Source organism: Psammomys obesus, unplaced genomic scaffold, assembly GCF_907164565.1.
Source record: "Psammomys obesus unplaced genomic scaffold, mPsaObe1.curated_primary_1811, whole genome shotgun sequence".
Classification (NCBI taxonomy): Eukaryota; Metazoa; Chordata; class Mammalia; order Rodentia; family Muridae; genus Psammomys; species Psammomys obesus.
In genome coordinates this window covers 1,996,001-2,022,980 of record NW_026596234.1, presented here as the reverse complement: position 1 = coordinate 2,022,980, position 26,980 = coordinate 1,996,001, and the positions used below count along the sequence as shown (strand labels likewise).

The 26,980-nt window shown below is 49.4% G+C and overlaps 1 protein-coding gene across 1 annotated transcript in view; it reads left to right on the top strand.

The window, feature by feature from the left end:
* Positions 1-26,980, top strand: part of Cdh4 (cadherin 4) — a 447,733-nt gene that overhangs the window by 366,932 nt on the left and 53,821 nt on the right. Inside the window, exons 5-6 of the mRNA XM_055596255.1 lie at positions 19,698-19,853; positions 23,653-23,797. Of these exons, the coding sequence (XP_055452230.1) occupies positions 19,698-19,853; positions 23,653-23,797 (301 nt within the window). The remainder of the gene's footprint in view (positions 1-19,697; positions 19,854-23,652; positions 23,798-26,980) is intronic.

The window sequence follows — 26,980 nt, the reverse complement described above, 5'->3', positions numbered from 1 at the left end:
ATTGGGGCTGGCTTACAGTTTCAAAGGTTCAGCCCATTATCACCATGACGGAAAACATGGCAGCGTACAGGCAGTCATGGTGCTGGAGGAGCAAAGAATTCTATATCTTGATTTCCAGGCAGCAAGGAGAGACTGTGTGCCACACTGGGCATAGCTCGAGCATAGGAGACCTCAAAGATCATCCCCACAGTGACACACTTACTCCAACCAGGCCACACATACTCTAACAAGGCCAGACCTTCTAATAATGCCACTTTTTATTATTCAAACATTCAAACACATGAATCTATGGGGGCCAAACTTGTTCAAACCATCACATTCCACTCCCTGGCCCCCATAGGCTTGTAGCCATAACACAATGAAAAATGCATTTAGTCCAACTTCAAAAGTCCCCACTGTCTAAAATAGTCCCAACAATGTTTAAAGTCCAAATTTCAAAGCCTCTTCTGAGATTTATGCCATCTCTTAAGCGTAATCCCCTATAACATCAAAAACAAAAAGCACATCACATACTCCCAACATCACAGGATATACATTACCATTCCAAACGTCATGGTGAGGAAATATTGGACCAAAGCAAAACCAAAAGCCAGCAGGGCAAACTCCAAACTCTGCATCTCCACGTCTGATGCGCAACTCCTTTCAGCTTTGTTAGCTGCAATACAATTCTTTCTCTTGGGAAGGTTCCACTTCCTGTTAGCAGCTTTCCTTAAAGGTATCCCATGGCTCTGGCATCTCTAATATCTTGGGGTCTCCAAGGCAACTTCAACTTCACAGCTTCTTGTTCCATTGTCTAGAACCCACATATGATCTTCTGGGCTCCTCCAAAGGGCCTGGGTCACTTTTCTAACTCTGCCCTCTGTAGCACTCTAGGCTCTGGCTGACTCCACTCTGCTGCTGCTGCTGTTCTTGGTGGTCATTCCAGGGGACTGACATATCCAATACTCTGGGTCCTCTGTTGCAACAAGGTTGCACATTCTCCTGTCAAGCCTCAACTATTTTGCATGACCACTTCAGTCCTGGGCCTTCAACTGCCACTGAGGCTACACCCTCCCCGATGGCCTTTCCTGGATAGTACAGGGCCAATCTCACCTGCTCTCCATTACCCCTTCATGCCTTCAAAACCAGTGCCACCTGTGTCATTCTCGCACATTAACGAGTCTGACTGCCAGCACATTTGCTGCCTCTAGAGCACAGCTTCTTTGTACTCTCAGAAACACTTCCCAGAAGATTTCACCTCAGTGATGCTGGTCTCTTCTTAATCACTGCTAATTTCTTAGCTCCAGCTAACCAGAATCTGCTATTCTTGACTCTACAGTCAGAGCCACATGGCTAAAGCTGCCACGATCTGCTGCTTGCTAAGGCTGGAACATGGTCCCCTTGAACTACTACATCTTTCCCAGTTTTCTGTTTTTGATGAGTTCCTTTACTACCTAACCTTGGCTCTCCTGGAATTTGCTCTGTAGACTGACCTTGAACTCAGAGATCTGCATGTCTCTGTCTCCTGAATGCTGGGATTCAGCATTAATTTTTCTTTTATTTAATTTAAAATCTTTTCTTTAATTCCTTTTTCACAAGATCTTTGTAAGTTCTGGATTGCAGTTCATTCCAAATATGGTCATGTTGACAACCAAGAATAGCCATCACAATCCATCCTTGTCAATTTGACACACAATAATGTGGAAAAAAAAATAACGAGGTCATAATAACATCTAACATGACATAACTACCCCTACAACTGCAAACATATAAACAATAAGCTCAGCTAGGTGGGATCTTGCCCTGAGGTCACCACTCTGTTAATTCCATTTAATAGCCTTGAACGCAAGATTTAGCTCCATTCCACTTCCTGGTGCCCCTTTAACCTTTGAAGCAAACATTTTGAATTTATCCTTTCTAAGCTTGCTATGCTTAATCAAAATGTTCTTCATAAGAATGAACCACAAGCTGGGCATGGTGTCACACACCTGTGATCCCAGCACTCAGGGAGGCAGAGGCAGGCAAATCTCTGTGAGTTGGAGGCCAGCCTGGTCTACAAAGTGAGTCCAGGACAGCCAGGGCTACACAGAGAAACCCTGTCTCAAAAAAAAAAAAAAAAAAAAAGAGTGGCCCACAGGACAGAGTCTATACTAAGCTGTTTTGAGGTTTCCTTTGTCAAAGCAATTAATCTAAATCTCTTCACCTTTGCCTCAGGCAGACTCTTCAGACAAGTGCAAAAAGCAGCAATAGTCTTCACCAAAATATCACAAGAAGAATCTCTAGACAACATATTAAAGTTCTTCTCTGAAACCTCTTGAGCCAGGTCCCCACAGTTCAAATCTCCCTCAGCGCCACTGTCTTCCATACTTCTACTAGGATGGCCCATTAAGTCCCACTTAAAGCATTCCACTGCTTTCCTAATCCAAAGCCTCAAAATCCACATTCTTCCAAACAAAAGCATGCTAAGGCCTATCACAGCAATACCCCAGCCCTAGTACGAACTTCTGTCTTGGTTTGGGTTTTATTGCTATGAAGTGACACCGTGACCATGGGAACTCTTTTTTTAATTCTTATTTTATTTTTATTAATTACAGTTTATTCACTTTGTATCCCAGCTATAACCCCATCCCCCCATCCCCTCCCAATCCCACCCTCCCTTCCTCTTCTTCTCCTATGCCCCTCCCCCAGTCCAATGATAGGTGAGGTCCTCCTCCCCTTCCATCTGACCTTAGTCTATCAGGTCTCATCAGGACTGGCTTCTGTCTTTCTCTGTGGACTGGTAAGGCTGCTCCCACCTCAGGTGGAGGTGTTCAAAGAGCCAGCCCATGAGTTCATGTCAAAGATGATCCCTGCTCCTATTATTGGGGAACCCTCTTGGACACTGAGCTGCCATGGGCTACTTCTGTGCAGAGGTTCTAGGTTATCTTCATGCATGGTCCTTGTTTGGAGTATCAGTCTCACAAAAGCCCCCTATGCCCAGATTTTTTGGTTCCGTTGCTCTCCTTGTGGAGCTCCTGTTCCCTCCAGATCTTTCTATCTCCCCCTTCTTTCATAAGATTCCCTGACTCTGCCCAAAGTTTGGCTATGAGTTACAGCATATGTTTTGATACCCTGCTGGGTAGAGGGAAAAAACTGGGAACAGGACAGGATCCTATCACAGAGGGCCTCTGAAAGACTCTACCATGGCAACTCTTATAAAGAAAAACATCTAATTGGGGCTGGCTTACAGTTTTAGAGGTTCAGTCCATTATCCTCATGGCAGGAAGCATGGCATCATGTAGGCAGTTTTGGTGTTGAAGGAGCCGAGAGCTCAAGCCTCAGAGGCTCAAAGACCACACACACACACACACCCTCCAACAAGGTCACACCTACTGAAACAAGGCCACACTTAATAGTGCCCCTCCCTGTGGCCAAGCATTCTAACACATGAATCTACAGGGGGACCAAAAATCTTCAAGCCACCATAGAGATTTAATACTTCTTACTTTTTTAATGCATAAGAATTAAGTAAGAAGATGGTTTTTGCCCTCGCTTGGCACATGGTGGCCTTGCATTTTGTTACTAATGGTTTACTTTTTCAATGTTGCGGCGCTGTCAGTTCCTGCACATACCACTGGTCAATCAGCTGGAAGCGTTGGTGCCTGTCAGCAATTCTTAACATGGCATTCACCCTGCTGTGTTCTGTGTGACAACGGAATCTCTGATGGTAGCAACAGTAAGGGCAGCCATTCTCATAGGACATGGAAGGTGCCATGTTCAGGGGTAAGAATAAGTGTCGTGTCCTAAGGTAAAAGCTGACAGCGAGAGAGGTGGCTGATGCATCTGTCACTCCCAGGTCGCCACAACAGAAGTGACTCCAGGACTGGTCACCGTCAATCTGTAGAGTATTCAGTGGTGCTTCCTTAGTACACATCACAGTGGGGACTGGGGTTCTGGGCTCTGGCCTCAGCAAACATACCTCTCACAAAGACTCAGGAGCTACCTCCCCGAAACCCCCACCTCAGCCAGGAGCCCTTCTGGCTTCACTGAGCTTGTGCCAAGAGGTCCACCTCCATCAAGTATGACCCGCCAGAGGCCGCTGAGTTTGTCAAAGTGATCAGCCGCCTCATTGCTTCCCCTGACTGATGTAGGCAGCCTGGCCTGGGTCAGACCTCAGACACAGAGAAAGCCCTTCACCACTCCCCTAACATCTTCAAAAGCAAAACCACCAGAGCAGGTTAAAGGTCACACATCACCTGCCCACCAGTCTCCAGCCAGGCTAGGGAAAGCAGTGGTGAGTGTCATGGCTCCTCAGAAAAGTGGCAGAGTCCTTTACAGGCTCACGGAGATTTACCACACAGAAAGGCTTTGTAGTTTTGGTGGCTGCAGGGGCAGGCAAGGGATCAGGAAAGGCCAAAGTTCAGCATGGGTCTGTAGGCCAATGCTAAGGAATCCTCTCCCAACTGGGGAAAACAGATCTTTCTGCCTTACTCAGTGAGGCCTGCTCTATACCCCACCTGGAAGGGCAGTGACTCTACTCAGTGTTCATGGATATGAATACCAACCTCTGTCAGAAGGAGCCTCACAGAAACACAGCACAGTGCTGGCCTAACCAGGCTGACAACAGAGACCTACCATCCCTGGAAGAGCCCAGGTCCCAGGTGTCTGGAAACCTAGCTCAGTGGTCTCACATCACTCATCCTGATCTTTTCGGAAGGTTGTAACCCTGGTTGCGTCAGTATTTCCCATCCACATAAGCCACACATAAACTTGGTGGGGTCCTGTGAAATGTCACTGCAGGCTGACTTGATGACACTGTAGAGTCCAGAGTGAATACTTTGGAGCCTCTGATTCTGGCTGGCTGCCTGGGGCAGGTCCATTCCTCTAATCTCTGCATAAGTAGAGTTCTCATGAGCCAAGGGTGTGAGAAAGCACTGCAACCAGCTGGCAAGAAGCAGAAATAGAAACCCAGGCATGGAAGAGACCCATTGTTGATACAGAGTGGGAAAGGGTCAAGGGGGCCTTTGCACCATCTGACAGACTATCAGGAGGAGGCCAGAGCTGTCTGTAGAGAGAAGCACTGTCCCCAGGGCAGCCTGTCCATCTGCCTGAGTGAGCCAGGAAGACAGGCCACCAAGCTGGGGCAAGCTGGACAGGAGGTCAAGCAGTGCCTGCCAAGGATCCTGCAGATTGTGTTGTCAGACGCCCTGAGCACATTCTCTGTCCTGTTCAAGGCTGGGATCCATCACAGGCTGGAAATGTCCAGGCCATTTCTCCAAGCCTGACCTGGAGTTCAGACCTGAGAGCCCAGAGCCTGGCCAGCCGAGTGGTCATGAGAATGGGAATAGCTGACTTTGTGATTATGTGGAGGCGGGACAGGTTCTTGGGCACCTGGTGCCCCACAATGCCAGCCTGGGCCTACGATACCGGCATCCGTCTACTGAACCAAGCCAGGGTGGGTAGCACTGTGGAGCTGAGGCTTCTGTCAGTAGGGGACCTCCTGTCGAGGCTCAAGGGGTCACGGCCAGGCTGCTTGTGAGACATTAGAAAGAGGTGGGGACTTGTATGTCCTTTAAAGGAGCAGCATTTCCACTTCCCCAGATAATTGTCTTGAGTCAAATTTGCCAGACACCTCAGCCTCAGTTTTTCAAGCAACCACGCCTACAGATTAGTGAAATCCAATCTTTGAAAGCTGAAACTTGATCTGAAATCAGCACAGCTGTAATAAGAGAGGGCAAAGGCAGCCAGTCTGTGGCACCCCCTGCCACGCCCACTGCTTCTGCACAGCTGGCGGAAGTGGAGCCCTCCCTGTCAAAGCCATGTGCTCCAGAAGATGTGCGAGCTCTCTACACCTGCACACATGAAGCCAGCAGACGCCGCCTGATGGCCTTTATTGGTTACCTCGGCTCTCAGACACCAGGAGAAATAAAGCCAGTCAGACTCCTTTCCTAACATAAAAACACGTACCAGCCACTAAGATACAGCCCACTGTCCCTCTCTGGTATCATTAAAAAAAAAAAATTATTGGCAAATAGATGTGTTGTCTCATTGACAAAGAGACTTAGAAACAGCAAAGTGAAGGGACATCTCTAGCTACCATAAGGTAGCAGTAAAAGAATATCCTGGCCTTTGACCTGAGTAGCCAGTGGCCAAATTTGCCACCCATGCACCTGGAAAATATATCCTGGGGTTATCACACACACATTATCCACAAGGAACACCAAAAAGGGAAATTTTAGTTACTCGCAGGAGTTTGACGATTGGTGACATCAGACTCAGTGCCCAGATCCTTCTTAATAAAGGCCAAGTCTTAAGCTGTAAAAACACTGAAAAAAAAAATATTGTGTAGTCCCACAAGGACTCATGGCTATGTCCTTTGCAGTTGATCAACTTTCACCACAGTAAGACATCTATTGTATATCTCTTCTCCCTCTCTTTGAGCAAATGAGTTCCCCTCAAACAATGATGATGGTAGTGATGACTGATGACGGAGATGAGAAAGAGGTAGTAGTATTGATGGAGATGTGGTGATGGTAAGGATGGGGAGAGTAGTGATGGGGATGAAGACGATGGTCATGGCAGTGGTGGAGATTCAGACCATGGTACTTCTGGTGATGTGGATGGACGTAACAGTGATGATGGCGGTGATAATGAGGATGGAGATGACAAGGCATGGCTAAAGATGATGACATTGAGAAAGATGATGATACAGGCATGGTGGTGGCACTGATGGTGATGGTGGTGTTGGTGACATGGATGAAGATGGTGGTGGTGGTGGTGGTGATATGGATGGAAATGATGGTGACAATGATGGTGGTGGTGAGGAAGATGGTAATATGAGCATGGTTTGGCACTGATGGTGTTGTGCATGGTGATGGTGGTGATGTAAAGATGGTGGATGTGGATGAAGATGATGGTGATGTGGAAGACGGGGACGGGCAGTGGTGGCGGCACTTGGAGAGGACAGCAACTGATGATGAGTGCATAGGAGGCAATCTGAAAGTGAATATGGTGTGATGGGAGAGGAGAGTGAGGCTGCAAGCACCATCTCTTGATCATTTTCCTTGCTCTATAGACATCTTGGCTTTAATCCTCTTGACGGTTCTATTCAGCAGACACCTCAAGTCCCTCTTCATGAATGAAGAGATAAAAGAATTAGGGATTTATACTTGTCCAAAGTTCACTAATAACCCGCTGAATTTCTCTGACCTTAGAGTCTACTGAGCTATCTAGTGGCTTAAGAATGTTGCCAGTCTGTGTAGATGCTGTAGAAAATAAGACATGCCGTCCTCTACTGAGTATATTTCACACCCAACACTGTCTCATCTATAAATACTACACTGTGAAAGCACATGGTGGGCCACTCTCCGTGTGTAAAGATGTGTTTAATCAGAAATCTGGGAACTTGCAATGTCTTTAGGCTCCAGAAGGAATTGCTGAAGGAAGGAGAGTCACTAAGAAGCATTATTTTCTTGGCCACAGTTAAGTGTGTCTACTTGTTTTCTTTCTGCCTGTAATTTTCCACCAGGTGTTGGAAGCAACACATTCCCCAGGAAAACATCTCACCATCCCCCTCCCCCTGCCCCAGCTCTAGGATAGAGGCTTTCCTCTAAGGCACAGCATTCTCCACCCTGTGTCATTCTTCAAAGGCAAGCCCAGTGCTGCCCTGCCTGGGTGAGTGGAATGAATGGAGATGCAATTAGCTTTTGAGTCTTGCAAAGACAGAGAAGAACATAGAAGGATGGTCTCCCTTCCCATTGCACCAGTGTCGACCTAACAGTGTAGACAAAAGTACTGAGGAAGCAAAGGGGCCCTGTGCAGTGTCACTGCTGAGTCACAGGTCCCCCCAAGGAAACACTTCCCATCACCTCCATTCCTGAGTCTTTCTGCTGTGAGGAGAAGCTGTGTGTTGATGTCCATATTTCTAATACTGGCCTCAGTGGTTTACCTGGAATCAACCAGCAACTAAACTGGGGAGAAAGAGCTTGGTAGGAAATCAGAATTTAGTGTCAAACAAAAGGTGTAGGTCACAGGTCATCCAACTGTGACATTTAACACAGGAGAACCTTTAATCAAAGCCTAGTTTGGCTAGTGTCATTCCTACTAGGGTACAAAGGGAGGCTGGGATAACACAGGGCCACACACATGGTGTGTGGAACAGACTCAGTTCCATCATGACCACACTGGCAGTTAAGTTGTCTGTGTGCCGGCAGCTGCCACAGCACAGCTCCAAGGATGATGTTTGAGGATGGAACTTTCCAAGTCCCACTCTTTCCTACATTCTGCATCCTACACTCTTCATTGCCACACCCTTCATCACCATGACCACTGATGGAGCAGTCAGGTATGTGGCAGAGTCGACTCTCTCATTTGACCTATAGACTGTAAAGTTGGTGGGTGTTTGTCATTTCTCTCACCATCATACTCTCACCCCATGATGCTAAAACCCTTCGGCTCCCACCACCACCAAGTACATAACAAACATCACAATCATGCATGCTGGAGTCTGACAGGAAATGAGCACTGCTGAGCCCTCCCCATGCCTCACCTCACTCAGCACTCACCCAGTCCCTGGAGGCAAGGTTATCTCTGTTTTAACAGGGGCAAACTGAAGCAAAGAATAAGCTTGCCCAAGACCACTGGTAGAAACCAGTAGAGCCAGAATTTGAACTGGGACAGAGCTCAGTCCCAACCCACTGTGCTCTGAGGCATCCTGCTGCTTGATTGTCAAACTCAGCATAACCCCTGATTCCTTCAACATAAACCCATGCATCTTATGGGCATTGCTTACGTGGCCAGCATCTCTGTCTTCCCAGTTGCCTGGAGTCCTGGGTTCCCTTCTCTGCTCACATTCTGCATGTGAGCCATATCCAGAGCATGTCGTCTGTACCTTCAAACACACCTCAGTCACCCTTCCTGAGGCCATCACCAGCCCTTGCCAGCGTTACCTCTACGGTTCCTACGCCATTCTCCTGATGCAGCCCTAACTCCTGCTGCAGGCACCATTCAACAGCAAGGCTGGATGTTCCCAGAAACATGACAGACAGCACCTTCTGCTCACCCCTCCAGTGGTCCCTCATTACCAGGACAAAAGCCGGGATCCCAAAGGTCTTCCTTGGCCCCACAGCATGTGGTCTTCTGAGCACTGTCCTCGTCTCCTGCCACACTGTCCTTGCTCATTCCACCCCATCACATTGGCCGCCTAGCTAGTCCTTGACTGTGGCAGCTGAGCTCCCTGGCTCTAAGCCTCAGCCCTCTGAGGTTTCTTGGACATTTTCTGCTGAAATGCTGTCTCCCATCACCCAGGTGGCTGTCTCTTCTCTTGGTCCAGGTCTTGGCCGCAGTGTCATCTTCTGTAAGAACCTGTCACTGATGCCTTTATCTAAACTCATGTCTATTGGATATCAGCCATTGCCCCTGGAGCCACAGAGACAAGCACAGGACAGAGAGTGCCCAGGGTGCCCAGGTCAAGTGTCCACAGGTAGAAATGTGACATAAGTTGACAAGGGTTCCAGAAGGAAGCATCTTAGCAGACTTCCAAAAATGCCATTCTTGGAGTAATTGTTGCATGAACCATGACTCCATACCAACAAATGCACTCAGGCCCAGGAACATCAAAACCAGACATCTGCTTGCTGCAGGAGGTCCAGAAGCTAGCCACTCCCTGAGATGGTGTCTATTCTGACCAGGCTGCTGTCCTTGCTCAGTTGGGTGATACAGTCACCTCCTACCTTTGTTCTTACTTTCTTGTCCAGAGCACCGAGAGGTATAAAAACAAAACCTCAATCAGAACTATCAAAAACGGAAGTGAAGGAGCAAGGCAGGCATAGTGGTGCACACCTGTAATCCTAGCACTCAGAAAGTAGAGTCAGGGGATCATGTGAGGTCAGTCTGGGCTACACACCAAGACTTTGTCAGCAAAGGAGCTGGGGGAGATGGCTTTGTTGGTAAAGTGCTTTGCAGGCAATTATAAGGACTTTGAGTGACTCAAGACATGATCACCTGATTGTGTGCCCTAAGACCAAAGGAAAAGCCTTGCAAGCACAAATACATAAGTCTGATCCCCAGAACCCACACAAACAGCCAGGTGTGGTGGAGTGCTTTTGAAATCCCAGTACTGGTGAGCGAAGACAGTGGATCCCAGAATCTACACTGGCCAGGCCAGCCTAGCCAACCTGGTCAGCTCCTGGCCAATGAAGGACCTTGTCTCAAAATGACAAGAAGGGTGGTGTCCGAGGAATGATACCAGAGGCCATCCTGTGGCCTTCCACTGGCTAGGGAGGGCTGGGCACACTGACTGTCTCCCAGTGGGAGAAGGACAATGCCCAAAAAGTTGGTCGGGCCTTTGTGCGACCAGCAGGCCAAGCACATGCAGGACCACACAGCCATTAGCAGTAAAGCCCGCCCAATTCCCCCACTAGAAATTAAGAGAGCCTGGCCTTATTAATTTGGTATAACCTGAAGGGCATCTCTGAGAGCAACCAATTCCCTCTTTCCCACCAGGCAAATTTTGTAAGAGCATATTCATGGCTTTCATTAGTATTCTTATGACTTTGAGGGGCTTTCCCGAGACTTATGAAACTCGGAGTAATTGTGAACAGCACGAACGATAGCCGTGGCATTCCGCCATGAACTCCATTCCCTCCCTTTCCTGTCACAAGCTGGGAATTCTGCTACCAGAACCTATGTGAAAATAAGTAAAGGTTCAGTTCCGCTGTGCATGAGAAACACTGCGAATCTCTTCAGTAGTATTCAAGAGTCAAGGAAGAGTTCGGGCAGGGTAGGCCCAAGTTTGTGCCATTCATTTGATGAGAGCATCTCTAACAGTCAGCTGAGTCCAGCTGCTTGCAAGCTTTCTTCTTTGGCGAGGTCATATATCGATAATGTTTGTTGGTCATTTTCAGCCTTCCCGTTTTTTCCCATTACTCTCCCATTCCTCTCCCACCAGCCATCTTCTCCAAAAGTCTCCATCCTCTTTGCATGTCTTTCTGTTTAGTGGGCTGGTCAGCTGGTTGAATGGCTGGGTTTTCTGTGATCCTTTTTGTGACTCAGTGGGGTTGCTTGCAATGAGTATGGATGGAGTTAGTTACTGCATCTTGTACATGTAACAACGTTGCACAGAGCTCTTCCCCACCCTCTGGCCCTTACCTCCTTTCCGCCCCCTCTTCCACAGTGTTCCCTGAAGCGGGTCATACAGATGTCTACTTAGGGCTAAGCCCTCAACAACCAGCAAGGGGCTCTTTAAATGCTGCAGCATGCTCTAGGAGGTCTCACATACGACAGAGCTGCAATTTCACAACCACTTCCCAAAACAACTGAAATGAAGCTGTAGGAACAGAGACAAAATCATGCTGATTTTTAAACAGGGGGCTTCGACAGACAGTCACCTGAACGTCTGAGACGCACATCTGCAGGGCTGGCTGGAGTGAGTGACGGCAGCCATTAGCACTGAGTCTCTGATGGAGAGCAGGGTAACCCGTGAGCTGCAGAGCTACCTCAGTCTTCCCACCTGAACACTACACGCAGGGTCCCAGCAGAGAGCTGGTTCTGGTTATAAGAGGCTGGGTGTGACCATGCAAGGGGTGGAGCTCAGTGGTAGAGCAGTTAGTTGCCTGCCACACCCAAGGCCCTGGTTTCTATCCCTAACACCACACACACACACACACACACACACACACACACACACACACACAAAAGGCAATGTGACCACTAAACAGGACCTGGGAACTCTGCCCTAAGTTTCTGTTACACATGAAATCTTTGGCCTCAGTGGCTATATCTGCAGCATGGGCTAGATGGCGACCAGAGAGCTTAGCATTTTCTGGGATGCCCAGAAAATTTGTGGACTCCTGAGGGGACAGAGATTGCTGGACAGCTTCTACTCAGGGTGGGCCACTGAGCTGCTGTCAGAGGACATGACCAGACCCGCATCCTAATGTGGGAAGGCATGATTCTGCAAAGAGGTATGATCCCAGAAACAAGTAAACTGGAGAGTAGCTGCTGGACCTGCCCTTGGACACCAGGGCGGTAAGCAAGAGTGGGTCACCCACAGTGTGTGCACCTTCATCATTTGCCATGGGCTGCAAGCAGACTCCATGCCAGACCCCAGGAGCTGAGACTGATGTGCCATGTCTCCACCCTCCCTCACCTCTCTTCCCACTTCTGCCTTCCCGCTCCTGCATTCACTGTCCGTTCTCATGCAATCATGATTCACAGGGGCCCAGCACCCCTCTGACTTCAGCATGCCTCAGGCTGTATAGACCTTCTCTCCCCTCCTCTCCACAGCCTGCCCACTCCTCACCCTCCGGGCCACAGGCTGGCCAGCTGTCCTGCAAAAACCCTTTCCTAGGGCCTTGGCAGCAATGGCTTCCCAACAGAATGGTGAGGGACCTGGCTGTCTCTCTTCCTACCCTGCCCCTGGCCTGCAACTCCTGGTTTCATTTGCTCATGAGGCACCTGCTGCATGCACCTTCTAAGACCACACATGCCACTGTTGGGGACAGGTTGCCCTTTTGGATTCTCAGGGCCCAGCAAGGTGCGTATCACTGATGCTCAGCAACAGGGCAAGGAAGGATAAATGAAGGTGAGGCATCTGGGCAAAGCAGAAGCGAGTGGGTGCAGAAGCCCAAGAAATCCAGATTCTCTGTCAGCTGTGGGATGAAGTTCAGGCACCAAGAGCGTTAGAGGTTTGTGTACACATGGCTGTGGCCACAGGAAGCTACAAATGCATTTAGATGCAACCATATTCTTACCTCTGGACTTCAGCGAGAATCAGCCTTTAAAGAAAATTGCCCTTCTTAGCCAGCTACAGTCTTGCTGGCTGCAGTCACAGCCAAGAGAAAATCCGCCCATTTCCATCCTGGCACGTGGGCTGAAGGGAATAGGGGGAGAGGCTCGGCTGTCATGACTCAGAGCCCTTCACTTGAAGAAGAAGCGGGAGCTACTGCAGGGCATGCAGACTCCCAGCGGGGAACAAAAATGAGAAATTGCAACTTGTTCTCTCAGGGAAATCTCTGGGTTTAATGTGGTACAAGGAGAAAGCACGGAAGCGCTTCACCAGAGATCCGTGTCCTGCTGGACAGGCTTGATCCTACGGATTATCTGAGCATCCTCTGAAATGCTAGGGCAGAGACCAGGGAAGCCTATGAGTGACAGAACCATTAGCCACAGAATGTCCAAGACCTTCAGAGGTGGGTGCCCAGGGGAGGGAGGCTGTGGTGCAGACTTGGAGGCTTGCGTGTACTTATATGTTGTGTGGATGTGTTTGGACTCCTTGTGTCTGGGTATGCATGCTTGGGGATGTATGGTGTTGTGTGTATACTATGTGTATGTTATGTTTATGCGTCTATGTGTAGTGTATCTGTGTTCATAACTGGCGTGGATAAGAGTAAATGAGCCCAATTTGTTTGTGATGTTTTCTGAGCTACCCTCGCCCCATGCTCCCCACATCCTCACAGACCGTCTTCACACTGAGAGCCTTTGTCCAGATGTGTAATTATGAAGTGCCACTTTGTGGGACAACTCCTGTCCCCTGACAGGTGACAGCGTCCTCCTGCTGCCTCCATAGGGCCTGGCACTCCGTGTATTTTTTGGCCCTAAACTGAGGGCCTTTTCTGAGTGGACCTGTCTTCCTCTCCCTCCCTCCCACCTCTCCCCTTCCCTATTTCCCTACCCCTGCCCCTCACCCCTGTGCCTTACACACACATCTGGAATCCAGATGTGATTCTGCCCCGTTGCTTCCTCATTGGAGTACACTGAAAATAAACCCCAGGTGTCTGCAACTGGAAGCCACATGGTGACAACTTCCTCCAGATTCAAGTTCCTTTGAATAAGGCCAATACGCTACATGGGTGGTTTTGGGACCTCCCCCCTTCCATTCTTTCCAGAGGACAGAGCGGCCCTGCTACCATCCCCAGGTGAACACAGCCTCCATGCCGTACATTACTTTAATGCAGACATCACTTTAAACTAACCTTTTACCATCTGTTCTGTCCTCTAATAACAAATGCAAAGGAGCCTGAGCAATTCTCCCAGGCATCCTCAGCAGGGAGCTGGTGGGAGGGCTGTCTGCGCTTCCTACTCCCCATCCAGCATCCACGTTGGCAATGTTTTCCTCATTTCCCAGACACAAATCACAGGAAAGTGTTCTCCCCTGACCTGCTGGCTTCCTTCACACAGTATTTCTTCTCCACACGGTAAACTATGAGAGAATCAGAGCGTTCCAAGGTCTGTGCAACGAGCCCCCTGGACACGGTGTTCAGCTGCCCACTGCTGCTGTATTTGTGAAGGAGCGTTTGAGTGGCCCCGATGATTTAAAAAAAAAAAAATAGTTTCCTTTATAAAAAATAAAATCTTTCTATGGTGAGTTCCTTTTAGCACGGCTATAATTAAATGTCTCTGTAGCCAGAAGGAAGTGGCAGTAGCCACACTCATACAGCAGTGAATCGAATCGGGCTTCTGTCCCGGGGCTACTAGAGACTCTCACCAGAGGGCTGTCCCTGGCTCCACGTGCCCCTTTCATCCAGTGCCACTCAGCTAGCATCACTCGAAACCTGACTGAGACTGTAGTGCTCTAGTCCAAGCCCAAGCCAAAGCTCCCAACATACCACCCACGGGTACTTGGCACCCCAGGACAGGGGCTATCCCAGTGCCATGCCCTCCCACCTCACCTCTGTAAGAACTGCCCTTTACGTTTTAGGCACCAAGAGCTCAGACACAGGAGTAGGGCAGGCTCTGCTGTCTCTCCTCTAGACTCTCCATGTCCCTAGTTAAATCCCATGAAGCCTCTGCAAAAAATGGAGAGGAGGCAGCCTCCCAGAGACAGTCCACATCACCAGGGCAGCATATGGGCACAACTCACCCTCCATGGTAGACTTTTTCTTCTATACCCGGACTGGGAGGGCACAAGCTTAAACAGCCATCAACAGGACGTGAATGAAGAGATGACTGTGGCTAAGAGGGAAAAGCCACGATGTTTACCACCTAACACTAACTTATTCTGATCCTGTTCTCAGAAACCCTGTCCTTTGCCTTGTCACAGAAGCATAAATAGGGGCACTGTGGACCTAGAACTGAACCCCATAGACTTCGTACCACACATACACATGCACAGCTGTTTTGCATGCTTCCAGAGCCAGCATAAGCAGCTGTTTGCCCTGACCTTCATGGTGTCTATGTGGTGAAAACTTCACCTTCTACCTCCTGTTACAGCGTCAGAGAGTCATTCTGCTGTCCTAGGTGACTAGAGTGTTGGTGGCCTTACTCTAGTGAACCACCTCTGGTTCAACTGATAAATGCTGATTAAAAAAGGTTTTCTCAGCTGGGCATGGTGGTGTACACCTTTAGTCCCAGCACTCAGGAGACAGAGACAGAAAGGTCTCTTTGAGCTAGGGACTATCCCAGTCTACACACTGAGTTCCAGGCCAGCCTAGGCTACAAAGTAAGACTCTGTCAAAAGGGAGGGAGGGAGGAAGGGAGGAAGGGAGGAAGGGAGGGTGGGAGGGAGGGAGAGAGGAAGTGTTCTCTGTTTGACATGCCAGCATGGAAATCACATGCAGCCTCTCACTAGATAAGAGCTACAATCAATTAAAAACTGCTAAGAGAGGAAGAATTAGTCTTCCCCAAAGTTGAGTACCCAAAATGGTTATCCAGTCCCAAATGGTCACACACACACCCAAAAAATACACACAAGCAACACTAAACATATTCAGCAGGTTGTATGTATTCGTGTGTGTGTGTGTGTGTGTGTGTGTGTGTGTGTGTCTAAGTCACAGTTCTATTACTGTGAAAAGATAGCATGACCAAGGCAGGCATTTAATTGGGAGCTTACCTACAGTTTCAAAGGGTTAGTCTACTATCATCATGGCAGGGAGCATGGCAACATGCAGGCAGGCATGGTATGAGAAGTAGCTAAGAGCTACATCCTCATCTGTGGTCAAAGAGATAGAGAGACGGGGGCTAGCATGGGCTTTTGAAACCTCAAAACCCACCCCCAGTGGTACACTTCCTCCAACAAGAACACACCTCCTAATCCTTCTAATCCTATCAAACAGTTCCTGGAGAGAGCTGTTCGTGGTGGTGCACAGCAACAGGGTCCCAGTGGGCTCCGGAGCTTACTCTGTAGGGGCAGGAAGTAAGTACCACATGGCCAGCTGCAGGAGGCAGGGAAGGCCAATGGGCACAAAATACCTGCAGGCCAGCAATGGAGGCATTCAGCGTGTGCAGCCTGGCAGCCTGACCCAGGCTGCAGAGCTGGCATTGATACCCTGCAGCTGCTCACAGACATAGGCAGGAAAGAGTGGGCACCAAGGATGTGGGTTAGCCAGGGATCACAGAGCTAACCTAAGAGTGGGTAGCACCATGAGGTCAGCATAAAAGGCCAGCACATGGCTGTGTGTGGTGGCACATGCCTTTAATCCCAGCACTTGGGAGGCAGAGGCAGGTGGATCTCTGTGAGTTCAAGGCCAGCCTGGTCTTCAAAGCAAGCCCAGGACAGCCATGGCTCTGTGTAACACAGAGAAACCTGTCTTGAAAGAAGAAGAAAAACAAAAAACAAAAAACAAAATTTAAAGTCTCTGAGGCTCAAGGTAATCTCTTAACTGTAACCCCTGTAAAATCAAAATAAAGAAGCAGACCACACAATTCCAACATACAATCGCACAGGATATACATTACCAGTCCAAAAGGGAAGAAAGAGAACATAGTGAGGAAATCCTGGACCAAAGCAAGAGCAAAAAAAAGCAGGACAAACTCCAAATTCTGCATCTCCATGTCCGATGTCAAAGTGCTGCTCCTCAGATCTCCAGCCCTTCCAGATTTGTTGACTGTAGCACACATGTCTCCCTTAAGCTGTTTCCACACCCACTCTGCAGCTCTCCACGACAGGTGCTCACCACTCTGGCATCTCCAACATCTTGGGATCTCCAACAACCTAGACTTCACCTTCACAGCTTCACACAATGGCCTCTCTCAGCCTCCAGGCAGAGACCCCCTGCCACATGCCTGGCCTCAGTAGCTTAGCCCTGGTGGGAGAAGACACACCATCTTTCTTGTGTCCTTGACTCTAAAGCCAGAGCTGCATAGCCAAAGCTACCAAGTTCTGCTGCTTGCTGATGCTGCAACATGGCCCCTAATTCAACTACATTCATATCAGCTTTCTATTGTTGATGCTCCTGTTCACTGCTTGAGCTTTTCTTTAATTCCTTTTCACAAGTTGGAAGCTTAGCTGGTGGGGTCTTGCCCCAAGGTCACCACTCCCTTTATACCATCAGGCTTTTCTTTAAACTTTTTTATCTCCTTGAGCGCTAGAAGTCTGTCTTCTTTCTGTCTTACATTCCCTGGTGCTTTTTCTCTTCAAACTGTACATTTTGCATTTTCTTTACTCCGCTTGCTTCTTTTCATTGTACATAAGAGAGACAGGTAATAACCATATGACACAGTCAATGCTAGGATGTCATGAAAGCTCCTCTGCCAGGGCCATTAATCCAAAATTTTTCAATTTAGCCTCTTGCAAATTTTTAGGACAAGGGCAGAAATCAGCCACTTTCCTTGCCAAAATATCACAAGAACAGTCTGTAGGCCACTTATTAGCATTCTTCCTCTCTGAAACTTCCTGAGCTGGCCCCACACTGCTCGTAGCACCATCTTCCATGTTCCTGCTAATACCGCCCATTAAGCCCCACTTCACGTTCAACTGTTTTCCTAATCCAAAGTCCACATTCCACCAACAAGCAGCAGGGTCTGGCCTATCACAGCAATACTCCTGATACCAATTTATGTCTTAGCCACTGTTCTACTGCTGTGAAAAGGCACCATGAACAAGGCAAGTCTTATGAAAGAAAGCATTAATTGGGGACTTGCTTATAGCTTCAGAGGTTTAATCCATTATCATCATGGTGGGGAGGATGGCGACATGCAGGCAGGTGAGAACTGGGGCCATTGCTGAGATGAGAGCCACATCCTGATCCATAGACAGAGAGAGAGAAACTGGACCTGGCATGGGATTTTGAAACTTCAACCCCAGTGACACACTTCCTCCAGCAAGGACATACCTCCTAATTTTTCTAATCCTATCAATCTACTCCCTGGTGACTAAGCATTCAAATGTATGAGCCTATGAGAATTACTCTTATTCAAACTACCACAATACGTAACAATAATGAGTAAAGAACAAAGCCAGGTGCAGTGGCACACATCTGTAATCCCAGCATGCAGTGAGGCAGGGGCAGACAGATCTCTGTGAGTTAGAGGCCAGCCTTGTCTACAAAGCGAGCCCAAGATAGCTAAGGCTACACAGAGAAATCCTTTCTCAAAAAACAAAAACAAACAACAACAACAAAAAAAAAATAAAGAATAGGAGCCTATAAATTTGAAGGGGGAAGAAAGGGGATTATGATGTAATTATATTTTAGTTAAATTTTTAAAATCAAGTTATCCTTAAAAATGAAGGAAGAAAAGAAAGAAAGATGTTCCCCATCAAACTGAGTTTTCTAGAAATTGGGGGTTTCTAGAGCTAGCTTGCAGTGCGGTACACATATAAAACTGGAACGAAAAACCTGTTCTCAGCCTTCTCTCATGCCTCCATTGGGGGTCCTGTCTTGTTTCATGTAAAGAAGTACCCCACCTAGCAATATCCCTGCTTTTTTGTGTGTGGATGGGGACTTCACCCTGCCACTGGGACCCTTGCTGGTGTCTCTTAGTGGCCCGTCGTACTATCTCACAGCTTGAAATATTAAAACCTGAAATATCCAGGGTCAGGGATGTGGCTCAAGGGTGGAGTGTTTGCCTAGCATGCACGAAGCCCTGGCTTCAGTTCCCAGCACTGAATAAACTGGGCATAACGATGCGTGCCTGTCATTCCAGGAGCTGGGAACTAGAGGAGGAGGATCAGAAATTCAAAGTCACCCTCAGTGATGTAACAGGTTTGAGGCTAACCTGAGCTACAGGAACCTTTGCTCAAAAAATATATATAAAAATAAAAACAGAAAACAATCTTGAAATACTGTCCCTTGAACCTTCCTATCACCTGACGAGCCATTGCACATGAGGTTGGCAGCATTCAGGAACTCTCTGTCCACTGACTGCTCTTCTGTTACCAGTGTTTGCTGCCTGGGCCTATTACATCTCGGGTTCTTGACATCTTCAAAGGACTGAAGAAGCACACATAAATATCAAAGCTGCAGAAGTTTTATTCAGAAGAGAAAGTGCAAGGCGGACATATGCAGGAAGCAGCATGTGTGAGCCAAACTGCTCACGAGCCGAACAGTGCATTCCTGGAGGCTCTTTTCGGGTCCTTGAGGAAGAAAAGCTGGTTGTAGGGGTGGGGTATGGGTGGGTTTCTGCTCTGATAAACTTTTGATTGACATCTGGAAAAGGGCCTTTGGGCAGGCATGGGATATTTTAATCATATGCATGCCTAGTCATACATATGCATGGGGGACTTTTCTCTAAAAGATCACTCTAGGACACAGGTTGCTTCAGTGTACACGTCCCTAAAACCTGTTCAGACTGGACTGGCTCTTCCCCTCAGAATATGTTTGACCACAGATGGGAAGTAAAGTCTGTAGGGCAGGATGGGGAAGAGACGAGCATGAACCCATATGACAGCAGTGTTGATGAGCTGTTCCGTCAGTGATGCACCATGCTCTGAGAACATAGCCAAGTGTGAGGCCCTCCAGGCGTCAGGATGAATGTGCCATCCTCCTGCTGTAGGCTCACATCTCCATTCTTGTGTCTTTCAGATCAGATCTGACAAGGACAATGACATCCCCATCCGGTACAGCATCACAGGTGTGGGTGCCGACCAGCCCCCCATGGAGGTCTTCAGCATTGACTCCATGACTGGCCGAATGTATGTCACTCGGCCCATGGACCGGGAGGAGAGAGCCTCTTACCATGTAAGTATCCATATATGGGACACAGGGCTAACAGGTGGTCTGAAGACTGCCCAACCCTTCCACACCCTTCCTTCCACACCAGCAGGGTGTCAGCAGCGAGACACACCTCTTCCTGGCTGCAGGGTCCTGAAGCACAGGAGGAGGACCCTGCCATCTACCAGCAGGCTGGTCAAAGTGTGGTCGCCAATCCCTACCCCAGTGCTTCCAAGCCAGAGTGAGCTCAAGTCAGCACTGCCAATCTCTTCCCAGGTTTCATCTTCTGTCTTTCATTTGCATGCTGTCTCTCTGGGAGGCTCTAAGACAAGAGCCACTCAGAAAGGAGGAAGGGAAAGGAAAGAGAAGCTGTGGGGTCTATCTCAGCTTCTCCCTTCCCCCCCACTAGCCTCACACATGAGGGAGTCAGCCAGGTTCTTCTCCCCCTCTCCATGATGTGATGGCCAAGTGACACTGTGGCTGGTCCCCTGGGCTATTACCTAGCACTTTACTTCTGTGAGCCCCAGGGAAGTCACCGAGCCCACCCTGGACTCAGGTCTGTCCCCAGCATGAAGAGATCTCAGCCTTGACATTGTCATAATGATGGCCACCCTATCGGGTGGATGGAGCAGAGGTGGGTGTATTCGGGATATTGTGTGTGCCTGTGGCTAAATGCCAAGATGCTGAATGCCCAGTGCTCTGGCAATCATCTGGGAACAAAGCTGGAGTTCTCAGCTTCTGCCCCATACAGTCATATTAATTGCTGTGACTTCTTGCTTCAGCTCTGTGCTGATTGCAGGCTGACCCTGGTACCTTCGGTCTGATGGCCATTTATTCAGGATTGCTCCCCCATCTCTGCTCTCCAGCAGGAGGCTCCCTGTACACAAGGATTTGTCAGGTTGTCCACACTATATCCCCAGGCAAGGAAAGAGCTTTGGCCTTGAAGCTGCTCACTACACATTTATATAAAGAGGAGATTACAGCAGGTTGGGTCCGTTACTCGAAGCGGTGACCTTCCCAACCAAGCCCAGGTAGCCTCAGGGGAAGCAGCGTCAGGAATGTGGTTTGTCCATTCCGAGCAACAAAAATCTCCTGCCCTGCGACAATTACCTGAGCCCTATGTAGCTGCAGTTTATAGTCCACAGACCAGGAGCTTCTGCACATCCCATGGCTTCCATGATGAGCTGAGACACAAGAGTGACCTCTGTCAGGCTCACACCTTGGATTAGGTCTCCGCTCATTCTTCCCAGAAACTTTCAAGGAGAAGCATGACCCTTCCAGACACTCCCTTTATGCAATCACTTCTTCTCATCTATCTGGTCATCCACTCATACTTACACAGTTACACTTTCCCATCCAATTGTCCCCCACCTATCTATCTACCCATCAGAGTAAATATCTAACCACCTACTCATATACCTGTCTGCCTGTCTGTCTGTCTGTCTACCATCTGCCCATCCAGCCATCTACTTAACCATCCATCAACCTGCCTATCCACCTGTCTACCTGTCCATCCATGCTCCCGCCCACCTATCTATCATCTGCCCATCTATTTCCATATCTGCCAATCCACCATCCGTTTGTCCAACCATGTGTCCATCCTAACCACACATCCAATCCTTCCATGCAAGGTTCGTTTCTTGAGCATTCTCTGTTGGGCCCTGTGTTAGGTGGTGGGAAAACAGCAATGACTGGAGTAAGCATGGCCCATGTTTTGGGGAATATGAACACTTCTAAGCTAAGGAACAACTGAATTCTTCATGGCCCTACCCCCCTGACAAGGTTGGGTCTCCAGACCCAGTCATTAGAGGTGCTGGTACCACTACTCCCTGTGTGTCCTGGGAAATGCCATCTGAGCATTCTCACTTTGCTTCTCACATGGTGGAGGCTGAGGTCAGGAAGAAGTAGTGAGAGAGCAAACTGTCTTGTTAGCTTGGGTGGAGAGGTAATGGCAGGGACCAAGTTGGAAAGTCTCCGTGTCCTTTTTGAGCAGGAAGGTGATTTTGCCCACAGGCTGAACAACTGGAGGAGAGAGTGATGGAGCTGGTCTCTGTACTGGACTTCATTTTGGGGGTATGGCAGGCCGTTTGAGGCTGAGGCTTGGGTGAGGAGCAGAGGCTCAAGCAGGTAGTTGTAAGAGATCAACTTAGCTGCTGGTTTCCACGCAGGGAGGGTCGGTGCCTCCCTAGGTCCCCCACAGGCTTTGCCTCACACTGTGAAGTTCAGGTGACACTTGACAAAGAGCTGTGTGTCCTTGTTTGTGCCACTCTCACACTCCACACTAACAAAGACCACTCTGGCAGGCCACAGCCTCACCTTTCCCCTGCTGGTTCCTCGCCTCCCTCCCTCCCCACACCACCCCCCCCCCCGAATCCCTTGTCCTCCTGCCTGTACACATCACTTCTAGAATACAATCTTTAGAGACATCTGTGCCCAAGCCTAGAGGTGGAGCTCGACCAGATGTGGGACTAAAGGTTGGGAGAAAGACAGAGTAGGCCTAGCCTGTCCCACTCCCTGCCTCCTTCCCTGGGCAGCAGATCTTCTGGAGTCAGTCCTGTATCAGTACTCTGCTTCTTCATGGGCCACAGGAGGAAGCCACTCACTGATTAAACTCACTTCTTCCGAGATTAGACAGATTCATTTTTAATTATCATGGTCTGTAAGAAAAAGCCCCTGGCCTGAAGAGTTGCCTCTTTCTGTTTTCTTCCTCCCTGAGGCCTTGACTTGAGGGCTCTATTGAGTCTTCTGATTTCCCACTGGAATATTCTATCTGCCCTGTGCTTCAGGGCATCTCTAAAATTGCTTTCATGCCTCTGGGAGGTAGCAGCTCTTGGCAGGGTGTCCCAGGCAGGGAACCAGCTGTAGCTGGGGCTTCTCAGGCTGCCTTCCTCTGCATCCTCCATCATCTTCCCACCAGAAGAGTCAGCAGTCTCAAAGTTTTCAGGCCTATGACCTCCAGCCTGTTGTGATCACTGTGCAGCCCACTCTGCCGGCCCCTGCCCCTGCTTGTCACGTGTGCCACACAGTCACAGGGTTTTATTCCTGGTATTAAGTAGAGGGTAGAATGACATCTGCAGGCATGAAAACCCACAGGTCTCACCCCTCACTGTTACCTAAGCTGAAGGTTCCACCACAGCTACATCAGTTACCTAGAAGAGGGGAGAATGGCCCCTCCATGCCCCTCCACAGCCGCTCGGTGTCAAGAGTGGTCTGGAGGGAGCCAACAAGACCCCTCCACCCTGTGTGAAAGCTCACTCTGGGCATATGTGCAGACTCCCAGAGGATGAGCAGGCAGCTGGACCCCGAGAGCACAGCAGTCCCCAGGGTCCTGGCCAGCTTGGCCCTCCCTCCGCCCCTCCTTGACACCCAAGCTCTGAAGCCTCACACACCCTCCTCCTATGTGCACCCCGTAAAGATCTCCCCCCAGGCCCTCCCCTCTCAGGAGCAGGCACCTAAGCCGAGCTGATGCGCTGGGTACAGTGGCCTGGCTGTGCCACCGTGAGAACATTATGTGCAGGGCGCCTGTCCAGCCCAGGCACGTGAAGGCAGTCAGGCCCAGGGGCTCTGGGTGGCCTTGGCAGCACAGGCAGAGGTTGTTACCCTGCTTCTGTTTTCATGACGCCCTCTGCGCAGAGGGGAAAACCAAGGTCCACAGAAGCTCTGGATGTGTCGGTCCCACCTGAGCCCTGGCCAGTTGCCTCTTTCCCTGGGGAGCGGGGAGACATTGTTCTACCCCAGTGCTGTGAGTCCCTAGGGAACCACCCTGCCCAGGGATAAGCACGCCCCTGAATGTGGCTGCCAGCTCTGACTGTCTGTTGCTCTGCAGCTCCGAGCCCACGCAGTGGACATGAACGGCAACAAGGTGGAGAATCCTATTGACCTGTACATCTATGTCATTGACATGAATGACAACCGTCCGGAGTTCATCAACCAGGTCTACAATGGCTCTGTGGATGAGGGCTCCAAGCCAGGTGAGGCTTGGCAGAGGTGTCGCCATTTGCTTCCTGGGGACCCCACACGCTCTGCAGTAACCATACATGGGGCCGGAACCTTTAACACACAACACAGCTACCCAAGACTTTACAACCCCCATTCTCATACACCTCAGGGTACAGAGAGGCTGCAGAGAGCAAGCCCCATAGCAACAGTGAATAGCATGTCAGAGCTCAAACCTCAGGTGCAGAAGGAGGAGGGAAGAGGGGACTGTTGTGCCAGAAATATGGACTCTAGGCAAGGAGGCAACATTTTTACCAGGCCTGAGCTGATATGAAAGTTTTATGAAAGAATAGACATTGAGGGCAGAAAGACAGCGGGTTAATAATGGACATAACTCCTGAGAGGGAGTGGAGATATTGTATAGCTATTATGAGATGTTATGTGGCCACTGGCCATCTGCATGGGGTCATATCTGAATGTATAAGAGGAAGGTGGTTCTCTAGCTTGTAGTAAATGGTTTTGGGGGGACGAGTATGAATGTGGATGGCAAAGTGTGAACGCACATGTAAGTCTGTGTATGCGGAGGTCAGAGGTTATGCTGAGTGTGGCCCATCCACACGGTTTTTTGAGACAGAGTCTCAGTAGTCTAGAAGTCTACACTGGCAGGCTAGTGGTTCCTCTAGCCTGTGCCCCGGGGGTTCCTCTGTCTGTGCCTCCCCAGCTCTGGGTTTGTAAGCATGTGCCATGGCTCCCGGCTTTTTTGCATGGATTCTGGACATCGAACGCAGGCCCTCGTGTTCACAGGGCAAGCATGTTACTGAGCTACCTCCCCTTAACGTAGTAAACTGCTTGACATCACTTGTCCTCCACGAGCCTGGCCATTTGGGGCGAGGCCCAGGAGTCATTAGGAGTCAGGCTCTCATTGTTTGTACCCTGGGTCAGGCTCCAAGAAGTTGGGCTTAGATTGTTAGAGTGGGAGATTTTTCTTTGGCTCTCGGTCTTACTGTCTCTATGGCAACATTAGTCTAGGGCGGAAGCACAGGAGAGGGGAACATGTGTTGAAAGAGAACCTAGGAAAGAAAGAAGCTGTACCAACCAGAGTCAGGAAACCGGGCCAGAGACCAAGGCCCACCAAACAAGCCAAACCCTTCTCCCAGCCAAGAAGGTGAGGCTCCTGAGAACTGACCCAAGATCCTGTCTTCCCACATACCCGTAGGATGCATGGCTTTACCGTATACCAGGGCCCTCATGTGACTCAGGCCTCAACATCTCTGCCCTCCACAACTCCTGACAAGCAGGTATGCCCCTCACCACTTAGTAGTGAGGAGCCTTGGACCCAGGCAGCTGTGTATGGGGGCACAACACAAGTACCCACACTTCCAACCCTGCTGGAGGCTTATGTAGAGGTGCAGACTCCTAGCCAACCCCACACCTGGTAGGCCCACTTCTCCTGTGCTAGAGGCGGGAGGATCTCACTGGACAAGCCTTAACCAGGAAGGATAGATGGATGAAGTCAGAAGCTTCCGCTGGGGATACCAGGTATAGACATTTAAAATACAAGACACCCACATAACCTTGACGTTCAGACAGACAGCAAGCCACTCCACGTGGGTATGTCCTGATCAACTCTCAGACACTTATATTAAGAGGTTTCCCCTCATTATTTTCCCCTCGTTCTTTACCTGGTGTCTTGCACTTTATCCTCCAGTCCCAGCCCTGGTGCTCCAACAGCAATTCTGAGCTCTGCAGAGTACTGGGCAAAACCAAGGCAGTTTCTTCTCCGAAATCCAGAGCAAGCAGAGCCAGGACAGGCTGTCCTCCAAGCAGCCACCTGCTCCCAGGGCTCTGTGGGCCCCATGTGGGGTTAAGCCTCATCTGGCTAGAGCAGGAGGGTAAACATTTATCACACTCTCCTCCGCTGGTGGAGGTTGTCATAGCTCTGTCTCTGGGGACTGCTGTTTCAACAAGGCGATTGCATTTTCGAGTGATTGTCTTTCAGGATGGTGAGACACTGGCGTGCCCGTTGTCACCAGAGGGAACGGGATGTAACATTATTTCTGTGGAACCTTAGGCAGCTCATCCTGAGGCAGTCCCTTGAGGGGCGGGGGCAGGTGGTGGGCGGGCAAATTAGCTACAAGCAACGAAAGAAAACGAAGGAGGGCAGCCAAGGGCACCTCTTGGAGGGCTGGAAGGAAGGCAGGAGCGAAGCTGGGGTTTGTTCTCATTAGCACAGAGACAGGTGACCTGTTGTCCGGGACCTGGGGCTTATCTAAAAGGCCTGAAATTCTCCTGGCTTCCCACACCTTCTTTTAACAGGAAAAACAGGAAAATAATAATAACGAACAGCATGGGTAGCTGGCATTGACTCATTAGGACAACAAAAGCTGCACACTGCTGCACCACCTCTCAGAAATCCTCATAAGCCATTGAGCTTGCAGATTCCACAGTGGGTCCTTCCCAGAGCTGACCAGGCAACAGGAGCCTCACCGATCTGAACCCCACTCTCAGCAAGCTTTCCAAGGACCGAGTGTGAGTTCTGAGTGGCTTTTTGAGCTCCTGGTCCCTGAAGTGGATTCTTTCTCTGGTCCCTGAAGGAGTCACATATTCAGACCAACCATGGGATGAAGCCGGATGATGTCACATTAACCTGACATTTCCCTCCTCCCCGGACCCCAGCCAAGGGCGAGGATGTAGCGTCCCTTCCTGTAGCACAGTCCCTGGGCCCTGGAAATTGTCTGCAATTTCTTCCCCTCCATCAGTAAATTACAATAATGGAAGGGTCTTCGTAGGAGAAAGGAAAGCTACTGTCGGAAATTAGTCATTATTCTCTGGAAAGATGGGCTAATGAGAGGTTTCGGATGTGCGTCCTAATGGGAAACAAATGGGAAAAGATTAAATATTGACTAAGCTGGCAGAGAATGTTGAAGGGTGAGGTTCATTCAGGGCCACTCACAAGTAGCCTGCACTCACCCCACTTTCCTCCAGAACCCCAGTCTTCTCTCAATTGTAGGATTTCACTAGAAATGCCTTTTTGTCTAAACTATGGGCATGTTGCAAAAACATATATTCACACATAGCTGTGAGAAGAAAACAGCGCCCCCTCACCTGGCTCCCACAGTAGGCTCCTCCAGACCAGCACATGGGCCATTCTCAGGAGGTGATGCTGTCAGTACAGCCACAGCCATATTAAGGGCCGGCCAGTATCACCTGCTCCCTGT